A 20,978-nucleotide genomic window follows, 5' to 3' on the forward strand; every position below is an offset into this window, starting at 1 on the left:
TGAATGAGTTATGCTCGATATTTGGTTTTTCGGAATACTCCGAACTGTTTATTCCAACCTCGATTAGTAACTGCACTGAACAAAATCTTGCATCGATTCCTATAGTCTAAATTAGTAATAGAAAATTCAGTATCAACAGGAATTGTTGCTCATATATAAATATAATCGTCTGTAATGCACGTTGCACTTGCAACAGGTAAGGGCAATGATTATGGTAGCACCTGCATACTATTTAGAATAATTTGAATTCCGTTGGCGACTGCTGCAACCTTTGCTTAAGTTAATATTACGTATTTATGACATTAAGTGTCAGTAGAATTAACTTATATAAAGTAATTAAAAATTTAATTTAAAATATCTTACCAAGATAAATTTTACTTAGTACTATACAGCACAGTACAGTACTGTTTTAAGAATGTTTCCAGAATGTAAAATTATTTATGCTAAAAAATAAAATTAATTGAAAATATGTATATGGTAATACTTGTTTGCCAAGTAACCTTAAAAAGTGTTGCTACCATATCGACCTTTTTTGCGTCTTATAAATTTTGTTTCAATATTCAAGTTTATATTCTATATTCAAGTTTATATTCTATATTCAAGTTTGCAAACCAAATTTCGGTCTGCAACAAGTTTGCGGTGAAATTAAAAATTTTCAATTATTTGTTAAGTGTGCAAACATATTTGCTTGTATATATCGAAGTTTGCAAATTTCTCATAATTTGAAAATTTTGGTGAACGTCGGATGTGCAAAAAACTCGAGAAAAAATTATATAATAATAAAAAAAGTGAAATATCGAAATCTACAGATTTATTATTTAACAATTTTGGTGGTATTGGATGTGTAAAAAACGCGGGAAAAATTTTTAAATAATAAAAAAAGTAAAATTGGAAAAAAAGTGTTAAAAACAATTATTTTGTGTGTGAATAAAATATTAATATGGCTATTCCCCATAATAATATTTATAAAGAATTAATTGAAGAATACAAAAGCGAACGGTGCTTGTGGGAAGTTAAAAGTACCCGTATAAAAATAAATATTTGAAATCGCAAGTTTGGAATAAGTTATTGCTAAAATACAAAGAAGATTTTCTAGATGCCACTTTAGAACATGTAAAAAAAAAATTAATGGTATGCGGATCAGGAATTATAAAAACACTCAATATTTGTAACTATAATAAATTTTGTTAGTAAATAAGTTAAATTATAAGATATTGTAAAATAAAGAAAATATACAATAAAAAAAATAAGTATAAAAAAATTATCAAGTGTCCAAACTTATTGTATTACGAGGAGATTCAGGGTCACAAAAAAATATTCTTGTAATGACTCTGGGATCCGGCGAGCGAAAGGTTCGGCGGTAAGGTTCATTACAAGTTTCGATTATTGTTTTGCACTATGTACTTGCTCCACTGTTGATATGAACGCTGTAGAAAATAAATCAAAATGAAGTATGCAAACCTTGTTTCAAAGTGTATAGCAAAACGCATACTCCGATTGCATAATTGGTTTGCAAACATGTTTCATCGTCTATATCATGCTTAAGCGAACTATTGGAAACATTCATTCAAAATTCCAACAAATATTGCAATCATATGTAAACAAAAATTGAAACAAAATTCAAAAATTTCATATATATGAAAATTCGGAAAAAATCACATTATGTGCATATATATAAGATTTGATATTTACCAAAACATAACACTTGAAAGACTGCAAAACTGATTTTAATATTTCGCATATCGAATAACACTTACTATATATATAATTAAATGACGTAAGTTGTGACTATTTTTTTGCTATTCTGAAAGAAAAAATTACGGCCATTGGCTGTTGTTTTTGTTTGTTCGACACACGAGATGGCGTTGCAGTTGTTAATGCGTTCGCCACATATGTTTATTAAGCCTAAGGGCTTTATTAAAAGCCCTGATTGTGTTTTTTTCTCCACATGTACACAAAGTTGATATATTTGTTCGCTATATATGTCTATTAAGCCCTTAAAACGTGTTATTGTGCTTTTTCTCCACATGTACACAAATGTATCAACAAATAACATAATTTGTTTTAAAACATGAGAAATATAAACGACAATAATTTAATTGAACCTACAATCAAACATTTGTGTTTCGTTTACTGCATTTAATCAAAATAGCTATCTTAAGCACCTACTTGGACTAAAAATTGATCGGGTCATAAATATTGTAATCTCACATATATTTACGAAATGGTCAAACATATCTTTACATCTGGCATCACTTTGCATTTGTGTCTGCTCGTTGTTTTAACGAATCGTATCTTCGTATTGAATTTAGTCGGAGTTCATCATCGAAGTTTGCGTGTGGAAAATGGAGCGGTAGCTAATGAAATTAATATTAAAAACGCAAAGAAACGGCCTTTGTCCGCTATTTCAGCGAATTTTTTTTGTTAAATAAAAAACAACGACGACGAATTACTACTACCAATTATTACAACAGCATTAAAACATTTAACAATTACAAAAAAAAAACAAAATTTTTGTAATGAGAAAATTAAATGTAAAATCCAATTTGCAACAAGAAAATCACAGCTACAACAACAATAGAGCCTAATACCAGCGACTATAGATTTTTACCAAGCAGAGCAGTTAATGACGGCAATTTTAGCAAATTAAAAATTTCCACCATTTAGCAGCAAAAATTTCAAAACCCAATAAATTGCTTACATCAATTTGAGGAACACAAAAAGAGCTTTGTTGATTTAAAGCTAAAGAAATTGTGAAATATTTAATTTTTTTTTCATGCTGCGCAATATTTGTGCTGCAAAACTACGCTCATCTCATATCCATTTATATTAAAATCCATTTGAAATCAATGCAATAGAAACACCAAGCTGGACATAATATTTCTTTTACCAATATAAAGAAATTTAATATATTCATAAATATTTTAATACATTCTGGGAAAGAAAATTTTAAGTTTTATATGTACGCATCCACCATTTTGAATCAGTAAAACAGCAGAGAAATTAACTGAGTAAAATAACGAGAAGGAAGAAGAAACGCTGACAGCAATAAAAGAAAATACGTCAACAACAATTGCAGCTGAACGCGAATACAGTTTGTTTTTAATTTGTTGGAAAAGGGTACAGAAGAACGAAGGTGCAGGCACGCTTAAATGAAAATATATAAAAAAATTATCGGAACACTAATTTTTCTTCGATTCCAAATTAAAATCAGAAATCTGTAACAAACAACAGTATCGTGTGTTCCTTTTTTTTATTTGAAAAGTGTTTTAAGTTAAATTTCTTGCAATGGTCGAACGAATTTTAGAAGAAAATACTCGTACAGTCGAGAGTACTACTAATGGTACCAGCACTGATACCGACAACAGCTGCAGTCAATCTGGTAAGTTTAACTTTATTTACACAGCCTGTTATATATTTGTCTTGATATTTAATTAAAGCAATTTATTTAAATTGACGAAATAATATTGTCGTTGTTTGAGTGAGGAAAAAACCCTAAACGAAATGTGTTTTAAAAAATACAATAATTTATTGACTATGAGTAATAATTTATAATAATATATGCATAATATGTATTTTGTTTTATAGAGTGTACATATATTTAAGTTCGAAATAATTTTTTATATCAATAATTTTACTAGTCATTGTTTTATTATAGATTTGATTCTATGCTAAAGACTAAGAAAATTTTACTTTTTGTTATTTAAAAGTTAGAATATAGTATAGTAATATATTAAAGGTAATTTAAATGTTATTAAATAGTTTTCAAAACAATGCATACCTCTGTGTTTGAAGTTGCCTGATATGTAATATGTAACGATTGCAAAGTCACGTAGGCATTTTGAGGGAATGGGAAGGAATTTTGTTTGGCTATAGGAAATTCCAATAAGACTCAATTTGAAATGAATAACACAGTTTATTTGGAAGGGGAAAATACAGTGTAAATTATCTGAAATTAAATAACGCAATTGCATCGTAATTGTAGATAAAGTAATGTTTATTCGAAAACATTCGAACAGCTGATTTCCAAAATAATATTTTTTATGAAATTATTGTTTTCCTCGAATGAGTCAGAATCTCAAAATGGATTGCACAGTAAGAAATAAGAATTTCAACATAATGTCATTTTATGCATATTGCATATAATAAATAAACGAAACTACTTGTTTAAATAATTATGATAAATCAATAAATTTTGCCGCTGCGGTTTAAATAGCATAACAAAACGAACAAGAAATAGCGAAAGGCTATGCAAATAAAAACAAAAAACTAATAACAACTTGCGACTTTTTGTTATTGAGAATGCAGAGCCACCAACTAACCTTGATGACGTTTATTGCACTTTTGTACAGTTTGTAGAACAAGAAACTTAATCATTTATGTTATGTTTATAGACAGGTAAATCGATAGGGATGTGGGATTTATTTTACTTTATTATATAAAAACAAATAAAAATAAATAATTTGTAATGTAAAGTAATAATATTGAAAAGAATTAATATTCTAATGAAAACAACTTCTGCATTTTTTGTGTTCACATATATGACGCATTTAAAAACTAGTTGCAACCCTCTGTTTTTGTTTCAAATTCCATAACAAACTCAAAGAGGTAAGCCATAAAATATAAAACGTCTATATATATGAATATTTATACTTTTTAATCATTATTTGTACCAAGTCAGAAAATATGATAAACAAACTAAAACAACAATGTCTCATACGATGTCTTATTTCGTTACGCTCTTTTCACCTTTTTCCTTCTTATACTTCTTATTGTGTTTTTATATATCTTCTCTTATATGAGTATAATATATATGTTTGTATTGATATTTATATTTTGCTACGTTATGTTTAATTGCGTGGTTGTACCGGTCGCTTCTCTGTTGCGGAACTCTCCCCCGCTCGTAAAGCAACTTTATAAAATTGTTTATTTAAAACGAAACTTTTTTTTAACATCGTGTTCATTTTGTAGTGCAACAAAAACAGCTTAACTACAGCTGTGCGGAAATTATAATTTTATTGTGCAGAAGCTTTACTCTTATTCTTACTCTTTATTATTTCCATTCTGTTTCTATATCTTTCTCACTCGTACCTCTATCCAAAAAAATATGCACTACGCTTTTTATTTAATAATTATGCTAAAAATGACGCAGTTTATGTTCTGCTTATAGTAATAGAATTTCAGATTTTTTTTATATTTAAGTACATTATATATACATATTTTTTTATAGAAAATCAAAGTAACTATTTAAATACAGATTTTATATTGCCTTTATTGATTAAACCTTTAATAGTAAATTAATTAAAGTTGTAGATGTTATTTTGAGGTATATGTGATGATGAATAAAAATAAATGAAATTTGTTTTTAACTAGAAATTTTATTAATAACAATTTCTAATAATGGCAACCATATTTGCCATGCGGTTACTGAAATTTATTTCAGTAAGCCTGCGTCTTCAAAATTTGATTAAAACAAAAACGAAAGAGATATATACATATGTATATACATACGTATGCTTTTTTTTTCGTAATATGAAATTATGTATTTGCGTTTTTGTTTTGAACATACACATACACTACGTATGTTTAGTGTCAACTTTTTTTTTATCATTGATAAATTGTTGCCGGTTTGCTCTTACTTATGTTGTTTGTTGAGCGCATATTCTTTCCCCAGTCTTACTATTTTCATGAATTAAAAGAAAAGTGTAGCCATATTTTACGTAAATTAATTCATTGTTCTGTTTTTTTAAAATGGATATATTACATATTATTAATAATAGTAATACATAGTATTAATAATAATATTTAATTTAAGGAATTAAATTGTTTTAATTTTACAATATATTTTGTTTTATTTTTTTGAGCTTAATTTTTAAAATATTCATAATTGTAACATAACTATGATTGCTAACTACAATAACGTATATTAAAGTATTAAACTTTACAAGAAAAGGTAAAAATGTTTCAAAAATGTGTAATAAACTTTACGTTAATATCTATTACACATACACATACACAAGTGATATAATTTTTCCATTTGTTAATGTCTTCAACTTTTAATTAAATCCGATCATATAGAAAACAATTCCAGTTCAAAAAATTGTGTTCATTTATTATTGATTTAGTTTAGTAAGGATGTTTTGTGTATTACTTGTTTGTGTTTCTTAAATTCTTTCGCAATTTTTTTAAACATGGACATATACATTGTGACCGAAAGGTTTTCGGAGGTTCTCATTTAAAATTCGCGCGCTGTATATTTTTCGATATTTTAAGTATGTAGTTTTGGCAAGCACTGTCCTTAATTACTATGCCAAAATATGAGCGCGATCTGTCAGAGCAGTTCGTTTACGGCAGCTGTTGAAACCAGTTCACCTCAGTAGTGCGTTGCGAAAAAAACAATGGAAAAAAATATTGAACAAAGAGTTTGCATCAAATTTTGTTTTTCGAACGAAATTTCGTGTGCAGAATCGTTGCGAATGCTACAAAAGGCTTATGGGGAATCAGTTTTATCGAAAACTCAAGTTTATGAGTGGTACAAAGCCTTTCAGGACTGTCGTACGACCGTCGAAGACATGCCGCGTTCTGGACGACCTTCGACCTCTACCACCGACGAAAACATTGAAAAGGCAAAGGAAATCGTGTTCAAAAATCCTCATGTGAGTGTTAGAGAGATAGCACGAGAGCTAGGCATCGGTCGTGAGATGGCTCGTTTGATTTTGGTGGACAATTTGTGTATGCGACGTGTCAACGCCCGGCTTGTTCCGATTCACCTCAATTTGTTCAACATTATCAACGATTTTAAGGCCAAACATTCAATAAATACCATCGAACAGCCACCGTATTCACCTGATCTTGCACCGTGTGACTTTTTCCTGTTTCCCAACCTCAAATTACCACTCAGAGGAACGCGTTTTGAATCCATAGAAGACGTAAAACAGAATTCGCAGAGGGAACTCAAAGCCATACCGGAAAGCGCCTATTAAAAAATGTTTTGAGATTGGAGATTAACTGTTGCGCATATGTGTATCGCTTTTTAATGAGCATATTTTGAAGGAGATAAAATAAATATTGATGAAGATTAAGAATTTTGCGTTTTATTTATTTATGACCGGAAACTTTTCGGTCACAATGTACATATATAAAATATGTGTATATAAAATAACATTAGAAATCCCACAAAAATCAGTGTTCCAATTGCAGGATCAAAGAAATAGTAATCGTATATAGTACTTTTTTGTCTTTTGTTTTTAATGTAAATGCTAAAATTGTTCTCATTATTCTTATTGTTATAATTGTGTCTGTACTTTTGTTGTTGTAAACATTGAGATATTGGGTGTAATCCTACTATTAACGAAACCAATGTTGTAGCAATTTCTATTTATTGTTTCTAGTTGCAACTGCACTTGTACGTTATATATTCGAGTGATTGCATAGCTATCTTTTTTTTTTTTTTTGATGCTCGATTATCTGATCGTGCTCTGCCCGCCTCAATGCTGGATAGAATTTGGCAAAATTTTTATATTTGAGTGTAATTATTTTGTATTATTTTCGAGTTTTCTTTGCCAACACAAATGTGTATGGATTAGTGAAAAAAAGAATGGTATGGTAACTATTTACCAAATATGAAAAATCTTCCAAAAGATATCTCATATTTATGTACTAATATTTTTAAAGCTTGTAACAGATTTGTTGTTATTTTTTAAAAACAAATCCTTGATATTGTTTTTCCCTTTTCTATTTTTTTTTTTTTATCAGTCTGGTAGCTTTTTTAACACATGCAAATACAATTTTACTCAACACGCGCCATTTGTTTTTGTTGCTGTATGTTGTTTTGTTGTTTGTCGGTTATGTATTTTCGGTTTGTTCAGCTCGTCAAAGTTTAGTCGCGTGTTCGGCTGCTGAGTAAAATATTCTATTGGTTTGTGGACGGACGCGGGGCTTTTGCCATGCTGTGTGGCGATTTCTTTTGCGTATTAACTTTAAAATTAGTCAAAATTAGGTTAAAACTATTTTCAGAAATAATCTTAATAGAAAAGGAATCATAATGATCGGTAAATATATTTTTCATAACATTAATTCATATAAAGAATATTTATTTTAGTGGAAAAATTGTAAAAATGGATATGCAAAAATAAGTTTAAAAAAAAAAAGAAATTAAAAATCAATTTTCGTATATAACTTTAAAATTAAAAAAATTGAAAACTTAAAAACGCATGGTTGGTTTATATTGCTGATGAAATATTTTCATTTTCCGATACGTAAATTTGCCGCTATTATTGTGCGACGTCAGCTTTAAGAAATACATGTATAATTATATACCCGTGTGTGTGTCCAATATATTAATGCATAATATATAAATATTTATATATATATCATTATTAGTTAATCAAAACAATAACAAACAAACGATGTATCAAACACATGGCTACGTCTACAAAAAAATTTCGTTTTTTCAATAAATCTAATATAATTGTTATATTTGTATATTAATATATATTTTTTTTATATATGCTGATTTTGTTTTTTGCATTTCCTCTTTTTTTTTTAACAAATTTTTAGAATTTTTTTTTTTCCTTTAATAAAAGTGGAACAGAATGAAAACAACAATGTGCTTTTTAGTATGAACGACCTTGGCGTGAAATTTATGCGTATTTGCTTGTTGGTGCTTTGTTCGATTCTATCGGCGTAATTGTTTTAAGATACAAGATATTTTTATTTTGTAGTTTAGTTTTTGTTGATTAAAAGCCGCAAAATTGAATTTAACTTAAACTACAAATATGTTTAATAAAATTATTTGAATAAAACACGTGCTGATTTCAAACTTAAAAATTTTCAAGTAATGTGAGACATATTATTGTTTTAATTAACCAAATAATATAGCATTGTGTTTTCGAAAATAAATTTTAAAAAAATCTGCAAAAAAAAAAAAAACAAAAAACCTCTGTAATAAAGATTGTTGCTGCATATAGGAGAACGAGTATATATGTTATTTCAACAAATCATTTTATGATATTTGTAATTTTCTAAGCTTGTATTAACGTTTCAATTTGTATTTTGATATAATAGCAATAGTGTTAACAAGCTTACTATGCTGTTTTAATATAGTTTACAATATCAAATACTGCGTCGTTTAAACCCATTAATTTACAAGCTGTAATGAACTAGGTACAATAATTATACCTAGTTCATAAATACTAGGTTATATTTTGTTGGTTGTCTTCTATTTCTTACTTTTATCTGAAGCTAATCGAGAACTCTTCTACGTATAATTTTATTTAACATATTACAAATAATTTTATAAGCTAAGGTGCGCGACAAAAAGATAAGGTCAGTTTGTTTTTTCTTTGTGGAACTCAATTTGAGTGATTACTCTTCGGATCTTGTGGATTTTATTGTTCGATAGAGAGAATGCAACAAATAAATTCTAATATAATGAGTAAACAAAGTCCCGTTAGTTTTAAATATATCAAAAAAGAAAAAAAGCTAAATATTGCTGCGACAAAATGATAAGGTCAGTTGCAATTTTTTACGAAAACAAGTTTATTAATGAACAGAATAAATTTTTTTAATTAATTTGGCTTCCAATTTTTTGGATTGTTTTAAAAATACGCCCCGGCATCGATCCTACCAGGCTCGCGAGCGTTGTTTGCCGAATTTCTCTCCAGGCATTCAATATGGCCACTTTCAGCTCAGCAACAGTGCTGAATTGCCTGTTATCGGCATAAACTTCACGTACAAGAATTCCCCACATGTTCTCCATGGGATTCAGGTCAGGTGAGCACGCGGGCCAGTCCAAGACTTCCACTGAATTGCCCACAAACCACTCCTTTGTTGACCGACTCACATGGATCGCTGCATTATCTTGCTGAAAAACAAGCGGCGATTCTCGATTTTCAGCAAGAAAAGGCAGCAAACATGTGGAGAGTACTTCCTGGTATTCAGCACTGTTCATGCGTTTTGACGGAAATGCGAGAGGCAATGTTCCAATAGAGCTGAATGCTCCTCACACCATCTACGAACCACCACCAAAATTTCTTTTTGAAATATATTGAGGCTCCTTTCTTAAATCCCGCCAATAATAATTCAAACCATCTGGGCCATCAAGATTGAATTTTTTCTCGTCCGAAAAAATCATCTAAAAGAAAAAAAACAGTCATTAAAACCTACAAATTATTTTCGTTTTATTTATTATAAAATTACCTGATGCCAATTGGTTGACATGTTTAATTTAGCGAATTCAAGCCTCTTCGCTTTGTGGTTAGCATTGAGGCAAGGAACTTTTTTCATTTTGGCTCGCTTCAAATACTCATTTCCGTTGATGGCTCTGAGTACTGTCCTATTGGATGCAGTAAGCTTAAGCTCTGCCTTAATTTTTGCTGCACTTATAGTAGAATTTGAGGCAATTCGTTCAATGGAGCGCACTGTGGTCGCGGAAAGTACTTTTTTTCGACCAGGACTCTTTTTTTTTCCATAATTTTCTCGATCCTTCAAATAATTTTGTACAACGCACAGTGATCTTCCAAGGTCTTTGGCGATTTGTCTCATTCCAACTCCGTCAACAACCTTTCCGCCAATAAACCCTTTCTCGTAAGTAGTGAGACTCTTACCACGACCCATTTTCTCTTCAAAAACTGTTTAATAATTTAATTATTAAAATAAATCAAATTTTAATACAAACGGAACACTCACTTGACCAAACAATGCAAAAATTGCAACTGACCTTATCATTTTGTCGCAGCAATATTTAGCTTTTTTTTCTTTTTTGATATATTTAAAACTAACGGGACTTTGTTTACTCATTATATTAGAATTTCTTTGTTGCATTCTCTCTATCGAACAATAAAATCCACAAGATCCAAAGAGTAATCACTCAAATTGAGTTCCACAAAGAAAAAACAAACTGACCTTATCTTTTTGTCGCGCACCTTATACATATTGTAACCTGTTGTACATACCATAAGGCTCTACTTTACAATGAAAAGTTCCGCCCTCCAATAATCAAAATCTTTTCATTTGCACCTAACCCTTCGAATTCATTTTACAACAATAATAATGTGTGTGTCTTACATTACAATAACATGTGACAACCAGATATCGGTATGATGGCAATAGCTATATTACTAAATGCTTATAACCATTTAATTCCATTTATTTGCATTTACATTAAAATATATGTGAATATATATATAATATATATTTTAATAATGATGAGTACAGTATAGGTATCGTTAAATACAGTATTTTTAGGATCTAAAAACAATAGCCTACACAAGTTTTGATCTGGAGCGAACAAAAACACAAAGTTTTTAACACTTGTTTAAAATCGATCTTTTTTATACGGTTTTTACAATTACAAGGTGAGATGAAAAAACACGCTGCCCGAAAGTGGCTCTGCGGTATTTTGTCCCATTCTCGGCGAAGCGCTTGCTTGAGATGATCGACACTTTGGTATTTTTTAGTTCCAACCTTGCTTTCCAAAATACCCCAGGCACAATAGTCCAACGGATTGGCATCCGGAGATTTTGGTGGCCATTGTGCGGTGGAAATGAAGCGAGGAACCTCATTTCTTAACCATTCTTGGATGGCGCGTGCTGAGTGCGATGGTGCTGAGTCCTGTTGGAATGTCCAAGGTCTGCGGCCGAAATGTTTGCGTGCCCAGGGCTTCAGAACTCCCTCCAAAATATTTTCGCGATAGATTTGCGCATTTAATTTGACACCACGGTCGATGAATACGAGCGGCGAGCGACCATCGGCTGTTATGGCGGCCCACACCATCACCATGGCCGGCTTTTGAGTTGTGATGACCAACCGAAGTTGCAAATTTTCAGCTGACCTCTCTGGCAAGTAAACACGATCATTTTGTTTGTTTACAAACTGCTGGATAACGAATGGTTTCTCATCGAGAAAACCAAATTCGGCAGTTCACCACTTTCGGCCAAGCGAAACAACTCTTTAGCTTTTTCGAGTCTAACTTTTTTTTGCGCATCAGTAAGATCTTGCACTTTTTGGAACTTGAATGGCTTTAGTCCAAGCTCATTTTTCAATATTTGCCGAATGGCATATTGCGATATGTTCAGCTCACGAGCCATTTTTCGTCCACTGCGACGCGGATTTCGTTCAATTCGCTTTTTCACTTTTCGAACCATTTCTGCCGATGTTGCTGTTTTTTTTCGTCCACTTCCTTGACGTCGGGCTACGCTACCAGTATCATGGTAACGAGCGATGGTACGAGACACAAAACATTTATTCACTTCTAAATGCTGGAGGGCTCTAACGATAGCCACTTGTGGTTTTCCAGCCAAATGCAAAGCAATCACACTATCACGCTTGAATTCCATCACAAATAACTTTTTTTCTGAAAAATTCCCACCAAAATGCTTTTGTGCGCTTGTAAACAATATAATGAGCTGTCACTAGAATAAATCTGACAGCTGTGGGACGAGCGGTTTAGAAATGACAGCAGTCTGAAGTTGGTTGCAGTTTTTTCATCTCACCTTGTATTAGCGAATTATGAGCAACAGCACAGAACATATATTCAAGAATATTCTGCGTTAACACGTTAGAGACCGTATGTTCACCGGTGAGTCACTCCGCAACAACATTACCGGCCCGCTTACTCACGGGTGGGCACACGACATGTTTTAGCTGAGAATTCTCGACAAGATTCAATTCGTCGAAGCTAGAATGTGAAAGACAAACTGACTCTCACCGGTGGGCATGCGGTTTACGAAAGTAAATGTACATGTTGAGACCGGATGATCACCCGTGGGCACTTTAATTGAAATAAATCTAGGGGTTAAATAATGTGTTCCTTAAATTATTGTACACTAAAAACATATTTAAAAAATGACATACATAATTAACAATAAAAAAATGCCGGTCTCTAAGTTAGAAATAAGATTTTTCAATGCGGTCTTCAACGTGTTAACTAATTTGAAATTTTAAATTGTAATATTATTAATTTGGGGAGTGTCCGGCACTGATGAACTAGCGAAAGAAACACCTAGGAGAGTAGTATAAGGATCCAGGGTAGGCTCTATACTGTCTTTCATTAAAGAAATCGGACTTGGACAAAAATTCTAATCCGACTAAGGGGCACAATAGATCTTTTAGGTCGCAGTGCACGATCCCTTCTTTTCAATAATAATTTATAATTACACGAAATGTTAGTAAAACATAAATACGCAGAGCTGTGCCGTTTCATAGAAAACGTAAAAAATTATTAGCGTTTACTTAATTTACGTTTCATTGAAATTTTATATAAATAAGCCATATCTGTTTGTTTATTATTTACATAAATTACTTAATTGATATTTTACACAAAATGACGTATTGTGAAAATTTCGCAACAATTGTTTGCAAGAACCGTGAGCGAAAAAATTAAATTATAATAATATTTTAAAATAATTTTATATTATATCGTTAATACTTTCTTATCAAGTACTTATGATCAAAATTGTGATAATTATGAGCTTTTCAAGAATATCAAAAAAAAAAAAACAGATTTGGATTTAGCTGTAATGGCAATTTAATGATTTGGATTTTTGCTCTTAAAATGACATTTTTATATATAAGATTATTCCATTAAATGTAGTCATGGGCGTACCCAGGACCGAAATTAGGGGATCGGAGAGGAGGGCGCTGATATACTGATATGATATTATATATTTTAAAGTGTGCTAAGGCACCCCTCTTTAGTACTTTTTTCTTTTTTTTTTTTTTTTTGCTTTTATTTGCTAGTATATTTCACCCATAGTTATAGTTCATTGAAAACTGGAAAATTAGATTTTGTTCACAAAAAAAAGACAAATTTTAAACTTTTCTTGTAAACAGTATAAATTTTTATTCAAAACAATAAAAACATTTTGAAATCTAGGGTGGGCGAGCGCCCCCACCTCCCCTAGCCCCGACCTGTGTACGCCCATGAATGTAATTGTCCAGTTATTTTTTATGATAAGCTTCGGCAAAGCTAAATCTAAAATTTGTTTTTTTTTTTTTTTCCTACAAACATAGTAAATATTCTTATTTTTAAATGAATTTATATTCGTTTTGTTGTTTTGTCTAAAATTCCACTTTACTTTTATCTTTGTTTTTACATTCTTTATAGTTATGTTGTGTGTCTCTTATCAGGTTTGATTCATTTATTATTTTGCACTAACTTATTTAAAATTTTTTTTTCTTCTTTCATTCTTTCTTACTTCATTTAATCTAATAGATATTTTTTATATGTTTTATTTGCAACTCCTTTTTTCTTTTGTCTATCTGAAAATATGATAATCGGCCGTTTTTAGCACCTCAACTTCATTAGTTTTGTTTTTTTTTTATTTTGCGTAATGATATGTATATATATATATATATTTAAACATTTGTGTAAAGTTTACTCATATTCTGAATTTTTTAAAGTACATATTTATAAAATATCTACAAAATATGCATATATATGTATATTTGCTTGCGAAAAAATATCTACGATATTTTCTGTGTAAGTCAGCTTAGGTATAAGAATTTTTATATTTGTTTTTAGAGCTCATATTTATAATAAATGAGACGCAATAAAATAAGTAAACAAAATTGTGGCAAGAGTCAGAGCTTGAGTCGTAGTCGAACGAACCTACAGTCCCAAGTCAAAGTCAAGTTAAGTCAAGCTAAGCCGGCCGCTTGGTTGGGTGTTGGGTGTATGCATATAAAATGTTTTCTATTGTATTTGTATCTTTTATTTTTTTTGTTTTTTTTTTATACTTATGTATAGTGCGATTGTTGTGTACGAATGTTTTTTGTAAATATACATGAATGTGTAGTGTAGAGATAGATAGATAGATGTTTATAGAATTAACTGAAATATTAAAAAAAGCAAATAAACAAACAATTGATAAAAAAAATAAACTCCGCATTTTTTTAATTTGATCTAATAGAGGGTACAATATATTTTTTAAAGAAATGTATTTTTGCTACTTATTTAACAGACACAATTTAGATTACCAATTTAGCTGACTTAAATAAATAACGCAAAGAAAAAGTTTACTGAAATTATATTTATAACGCACTAGATATTAGTATTGTTTTTGTTGTACTATAATTGTATTAATTTCAGTGTATAATTGGTAAACAAATTTTTCCACTAAACGGCGTTTTTGATAAACTTTAGTATATGAGCATTTTTCCCATAAGATATAGCTTGACTTTTAAGATACTGCGCTTTAAAGTTGCAATTTTAAAGTTATATCAACTTAGAGTACAGTGGAATATTTTGCTCGTAAAAACTATAATAAACGGGTATAGTTCGGTTCTGTATGAGTGGGATCCTCTTTATTAACGCATATTCTATTTCAGATTCCGTATTTTTATTTTGCCTAAATTAAAGTAAGAACTTGTCATCATGTTATGGAGAAATTATATATTTATGTATATATATCTATTAAATAAGCATAAATATCCATATCAATTTAACAATGTACGACAACGACTAGGAATTTCAAAATGTCTGTGTTATATGTAGTAGTTTTAAGCTTTTTTTGTATGTTTACTTTAGCAATATTAGGTCTGTTCCACGAGCTACTCATAGTAACATATGAGTAAAACAGAAGTAAAATTTACAAAAAATACTTGAAAATTTGCTGGTGGAACGCGCTTGTGTATACACAGTGTTTACTCAAAGTTACTATGAGTAGCTCGTGGAACAGACCTATTGATGCAAACAAGTAGGAAACAATCTCTAAAAAAAATTACATAATTGCATTTACGTTCTCACTCTTTTTTCTAAAGTATTGAATAACTTTTTCTTTCACTTGTTGCAGCAACTTTTAGTTACTTACATTGTTTTTAAATAATTAATTTTGTTGTTATTGTGTTATAAAAATAATTTTAATAATTTTAATAATTGAAGTGTGTCATAAATTTCCGTTTTTCTGTGCTTAATGCTGATAAACCTTGTGCTGATAGTCTAATCCGTCCCTCATTTTTTTGTTTTCACACAATTCTATGCTTCTATTTGCTTTTGTTAAATAACACATATGCAGTCAGTCATCGGCTCTATATATTGTTTTTTTAGTATTATATTTTTTTTTTCTTACTTTATATTTTAATTAAAATGTTTTTAAATCTATGCAACTTGTGAAGAAGGTTCAACGTATTCATAAGAATGCAGTAGAACCTAGAAAATGGCATCAAATATAAAAAATAAATAGCGTGCGATTTTGTCGGCGTATCTATATTAAAACGTATGTTATAAACGAATATTATATAAAAATAGTTATAATCTATCTACTCATGAGCTTGTTATATTCATTTTAATTATATATAAAATCATTAAACTTTGAATTAGACTCTTTCGACACCGGTCATATATATAGTATACGTCGCGAGTATTTAGTACCGGAAAACATTGCAAGTTGAAAGAATGTCACTAATTGTATTAGAGCAAGGTATAGTTTCAACATAAATTTTTTAAATTTTATTTTTATTGCAAAATGATGCAGAATTTTCTGAGTAAAATATCATAAAGTATGATATAATAATACCATACTTTAATAATTAAAACTTGATGTCTAACATTTATATTATCTTGAGGATTGTGTGATGTTATGTTCGTTTTTATTAATTTTCATTACTTCTTTCACGAATCTAAAAATTACCATTCTTTGAATACAATTTTCTTTACTCTTGAATATTAAACATAAATCTTCTAATTTAATTAAAAATAATATTTTCCATATTTCATATATTTCTTTGTATTGCATACCCATAAGTTGCACACAGACCATGTCTTAATGGGTGTGTGGATATATCTGTAATAGTTTACTGTGTCTGTTTCCATTTCTGGAAAATGTGTAAAAATTGAGCGTAGATACACCTTACAGATTTTTATTTTTTTTTTCACTTAAAACTTTCGTGTATGTTAAATAATTTAATATCACAATGGCAAGCAGGCAGATATTATTGCAATTGCAGTTGTTTTATAGTTCTAGTTCTATAAATTAGTGTAGTCGTTTGGAAATTGGTTATAATTTGTCAATCTACTCTTGTTCAATATTCACAAAAATATACTTAAACATATAATGATTGTAAGATTGCAATTTATATCATTTACTTAGTTCGATTGAAATGCAATATAATAAAAAATATTTCCTCAATATTGTAGTGGAAATGTTAATTCTACGTCTATCGACCAATGTCGACACACATACGCCACTAACTGCATCATTGCGATATTTGGTTTTTTTTTTCACTGAAGTGTTGGAGATAGTGTTTCCAGATTAAAAGATATTGGTTTTATAAAGGGAAGTACCGGCTTCAAAAATGGTGTACTATATCTCTTTCTCTTTATCACTCGGCCTTCAGATATATCTTCAACTGGTATGTTTAATTCGTATGTATGTATTTCAATCAAACCAATTGATTTACAACGAATCTTTCATTCTGTGGCATGGCAGTAGTCATGTTTCTTCTGTTATAAAAATAATTTTGTTTTCATAATTAAAGTGTGTCATAAAATTTCGTCCATCTGTGTTTAATATTAATAAACCTTGTACTGATAGTAATTTTTTTTTTCCTGAACCATTTTCTTTAATTTGTTATAGTTTTTTATTTTAATACAAATACATAAACCTGAATAATTACAAATAAAAATTAACAGTAAATAATTCAGCCAATAATTGTGTCCCACTATTAACTAAAAATAAATTCTGTCTGTTTAAAATAATGTCAGACCCATACCCGTACCTATACATTATATCATATTAATACATATTTCTTTAATTTTAATCAATTCACGAGATTAATATACAATAAATATTATATTATAAATGTAAAAACAAAAGTTGTTTTTAGAATATATATCCCGTATTAACATTTTGAAAATGCGTAGTTAGATGTTGTGTATATTAAATAAATATTGTATATATATATAAAGTTCATTTCTTCACATCAGACGCATTTTTATTATCATATATTTTAAGTTAAAAATACAGACAAAAAATACCTATTTTTAGAAAATATGGATCGTTAATTGTCGTCTTAAAAGAAAATTGCGTCTTTTCAGCGAGGATCACGCATAAATTACATTATGTTAAACCATAAATTTTGTTTTACATTTAAAATATTATTTACATTAATAAAAAATGAATATATTATCTTTTTTTTTTAAAACAATAAGATGACGAAGAATGGAAAGTTTTTAAAACCTTTTAGTACATATTAAATATGTGTACTGTGTACTAGTTTATTTAGTTAAGTATAATATCATTTTGACCCTGAGATAAAAAACAAAATTGATTTAATAACCTAAAGTATATTTTTAGTTGGTAGTAGTCATCAATGCCAATTTTTTTTGCACAGCTGAGCTTTGCATTTGAGTTATCTTATCTGAAAGTGTTTGTGTACACCATTGTATAGGTCTGTGTATGTTGTTCTAATATTTATCTATAAAAGTTTCAATTTGTCCTATTTTAACAAAATATTTATTGGCTACACAACGTCAACGTCTCTGGGATACAATACGAGTATAAACATGTGTATAAAACTTTATTTAATTTACATATATAGTTTCATTTGTTTGTTCATAAAAATTTAATAACACAATAATACACAATTATATTAATATACGTCTTTTTATAATTGTTTTTAGGCGGTCGCAATGAAATAACACGTTATAGTAGCGAGGATGTCTCAGGTAACGAATCCAATGAGGCTCCAAAAATGACGGAAACTGAACGTCAAGCGGACTTTAACCGTCATAAAGAGGAAATGCAAAAAAAAAGACGCAAGAAGAAACGTACAAGTTCTTCTTTGCATTCTTCAACATTTCAAGGTAAATTATATTAACAATGTTTAGTTGTTATAAGTAAAACTGGATGATATAGCAATTAATCAAGGTGAGTCGATTGTTATGGTGGCTATGGATCAGTATGTTTCGTTAACAGTTAGACCAATATAGAGCCTTTTGTAATAACATATAATTTCATATTAAAGAGACCTCTCCTTAGCAAGAAGCATCAACTATTGAGATAGGTCGGTTTCTTATAATCTATATCGTTTTTTATTTTCTAATTTATACGATTTGGAAATACGACGAGGATATATTTATGTATTTTTATTACTTGTTTTTATTTTTTACGAATATATATTAATATATAATAATTTTTCAGTTGCATTTTAATATAGTATATCTTTGCAGTTCTTTAATTAAAACTAATTTGCATATTAATATCAGTTAAAGTGGTATAATAAAGACTAAAGACTAAAAAGAAATTTGTTTTCGTTTTTAGAGCTTTATAAACTGACTGGCGAAATACTTGGTGAAGGAGCTTACGCATCAGTTCAGACATGTGTCAACATCTACACGGATTTAGAGTACGCTGTTAAAGTGATTGATAAGATACCAGGGCATGCACGTGCGCGAGTTTTCCGTGAAGTGGAAACATTCCATCATTGTCAGGGACATCCAGGCATTTTGCAATTAATTGAGTTCTTTGAAGATGATGAAAAATTCTTTTTAGTTTTTGAAAAGGTAATTTAGTTAATCACATCATCAATTAAAATGTTTAACTATTATAAAAATATTTTTTTTACAGATTAACGGTGGTCCTTTATTAACACGTATTCAGGAGCATATTTGTTTTTCCGAGCATGAAGCTGCTCAAATAATTAAAGAAATTGCATCTGGCTTAGACTTTTTACATAAGAAGGGTATAGCACATAGAGACTTAAAGCCAGAAAATATACTGTGTGTATTTCCGGATAAGTTATGCCCAATAAAGATATGTGATTTTGATTTGGGATCTGGCATTAAATTCACAACTGATATATCTTCGCCAGCGGCTACACCACAATTATTGACACCAGTCGGTAGTGCGGAATTTATGGCACCTGAAGTCGTTGATTTGTTTGTTGGTGAAGCAAATTATTATGATAAACGTTGTGATTTATGGTCGCTGGGAGTTATAGCATATATTTTATTATGCGGCTATCCGCCTTTTTCAGGCAATTGTGAAGAGGATTGTGGTTGGAATCGTGGTGAAAATTGTCGTAAATGCCAAGAATTATTATTTGAGTCCATTCAAGAAGGTAAGCGAGTACAGAAAACATCACAATTATATATATTAAAATATTCATTATTGTTAAAAAAATAATCACAACATAATTAAAATATTTTAGGACGTTTTTCATTTCCCGAAGCTGAGTGGAAAGATGTTAGTGACGAAGCAAAAGATCTTATTTGTGGTTTACTTGTCAAGGAAGCACCAAAACGTTTAAGTGCTGCAGCTGTGTTAAATCATTCATGGATTAAAATATCCGAAGAAGAACCACTAAATAGTGTAAGAATGGAAAATCGTCGTAAGGCATTGCGAACACCTGGTAATATAAGACGGTAAGTTCAGTTTCATACTTAAAAATGATTATTTTTGATTAAAGATTTTTATATAGTAATCAATCAGCACGTGAAATTTCAAACTTTGCCGAATCAGCTATGGCTGTGAAAAGAGTGATTTTACAACATTTTTCTATGCGTTATGATTATATTAAGGAGCGTCCAAATATCTATCAACCTTCTCAGTCCTATTTAGATGCATATAGTGGTAATCCAGATACGAAGCCTAATTCACCAATCAAAGCGCCATTGAAAAGTCGTTCAATGAATACGACCTCGAGTGGTAATCGTTCTACATATGGAGTTAACAAAAGAATCAGCAATTATACGCAACGGCAATCGATCAATAAATATGCTAATAGCAATACTTTAACACCTTCTCGTAATACATCGAGTATTTATAATAGCTCTTCAAATTATAAAGGACTTAATGTACACGAAGAATATGATGACGATGAAGAAGAAGCGTTAGAGGAGTTTGGGCGTTTAGATGAAGATGATGAATGGGCAAAGGGAAAATTAATACGGAATACCACTGACGAAATTGTTGAAGACAAAAATGCTGAGGTTGATAGTTATCATCATTGGCGTGAACTAGAAGATGACGATTATG

The 20,978-nt window shown here is 29.9% G+C and overlaps 1 protein-coding gene across 1 annotated transcript; it reads left to right on the forward strand.

The window, feature by feature from the left end:
- Positions 1-2,288: 2,288 nt before the first annotated feature.
- Positions 2,289-20,974, forward strand: LOC119675517 (MAP kinase-interacting serine/threonine-protein kinase 1-like; the record flags this gene model as incomplete). The annotated part of the gene is made up of 6 exons (XM_038086724.1): positions 2,289-3,382; positions 18,623-18,805; positions 19,263-19,504; positions 19,569-20,061; positions 20,152-20,365; positions 20,422-20,974. Coding segments are annotated over exons 1-6 (1,779 nt in total), but the record flags the coding sequence as incomplete, so codon positions are not given.
- Between the last annotated feature and the right edge of the window lie 4 nt (positions 20,975-20,978).

This window comes from Teleopsis dalmanni, chromosome 2 (genome assembly GCF_002237135.1).
Source record: "Teleopsis dalmanni isolate 2A chromosome 2, ASM223713v2, whole genome shotgun sequence".
NCBI lineage: Eukaryota > Metazoa > Arthropoda > Insecta > Diptera > Diopsidae > Teleopsis > Teleopsis dalmanni.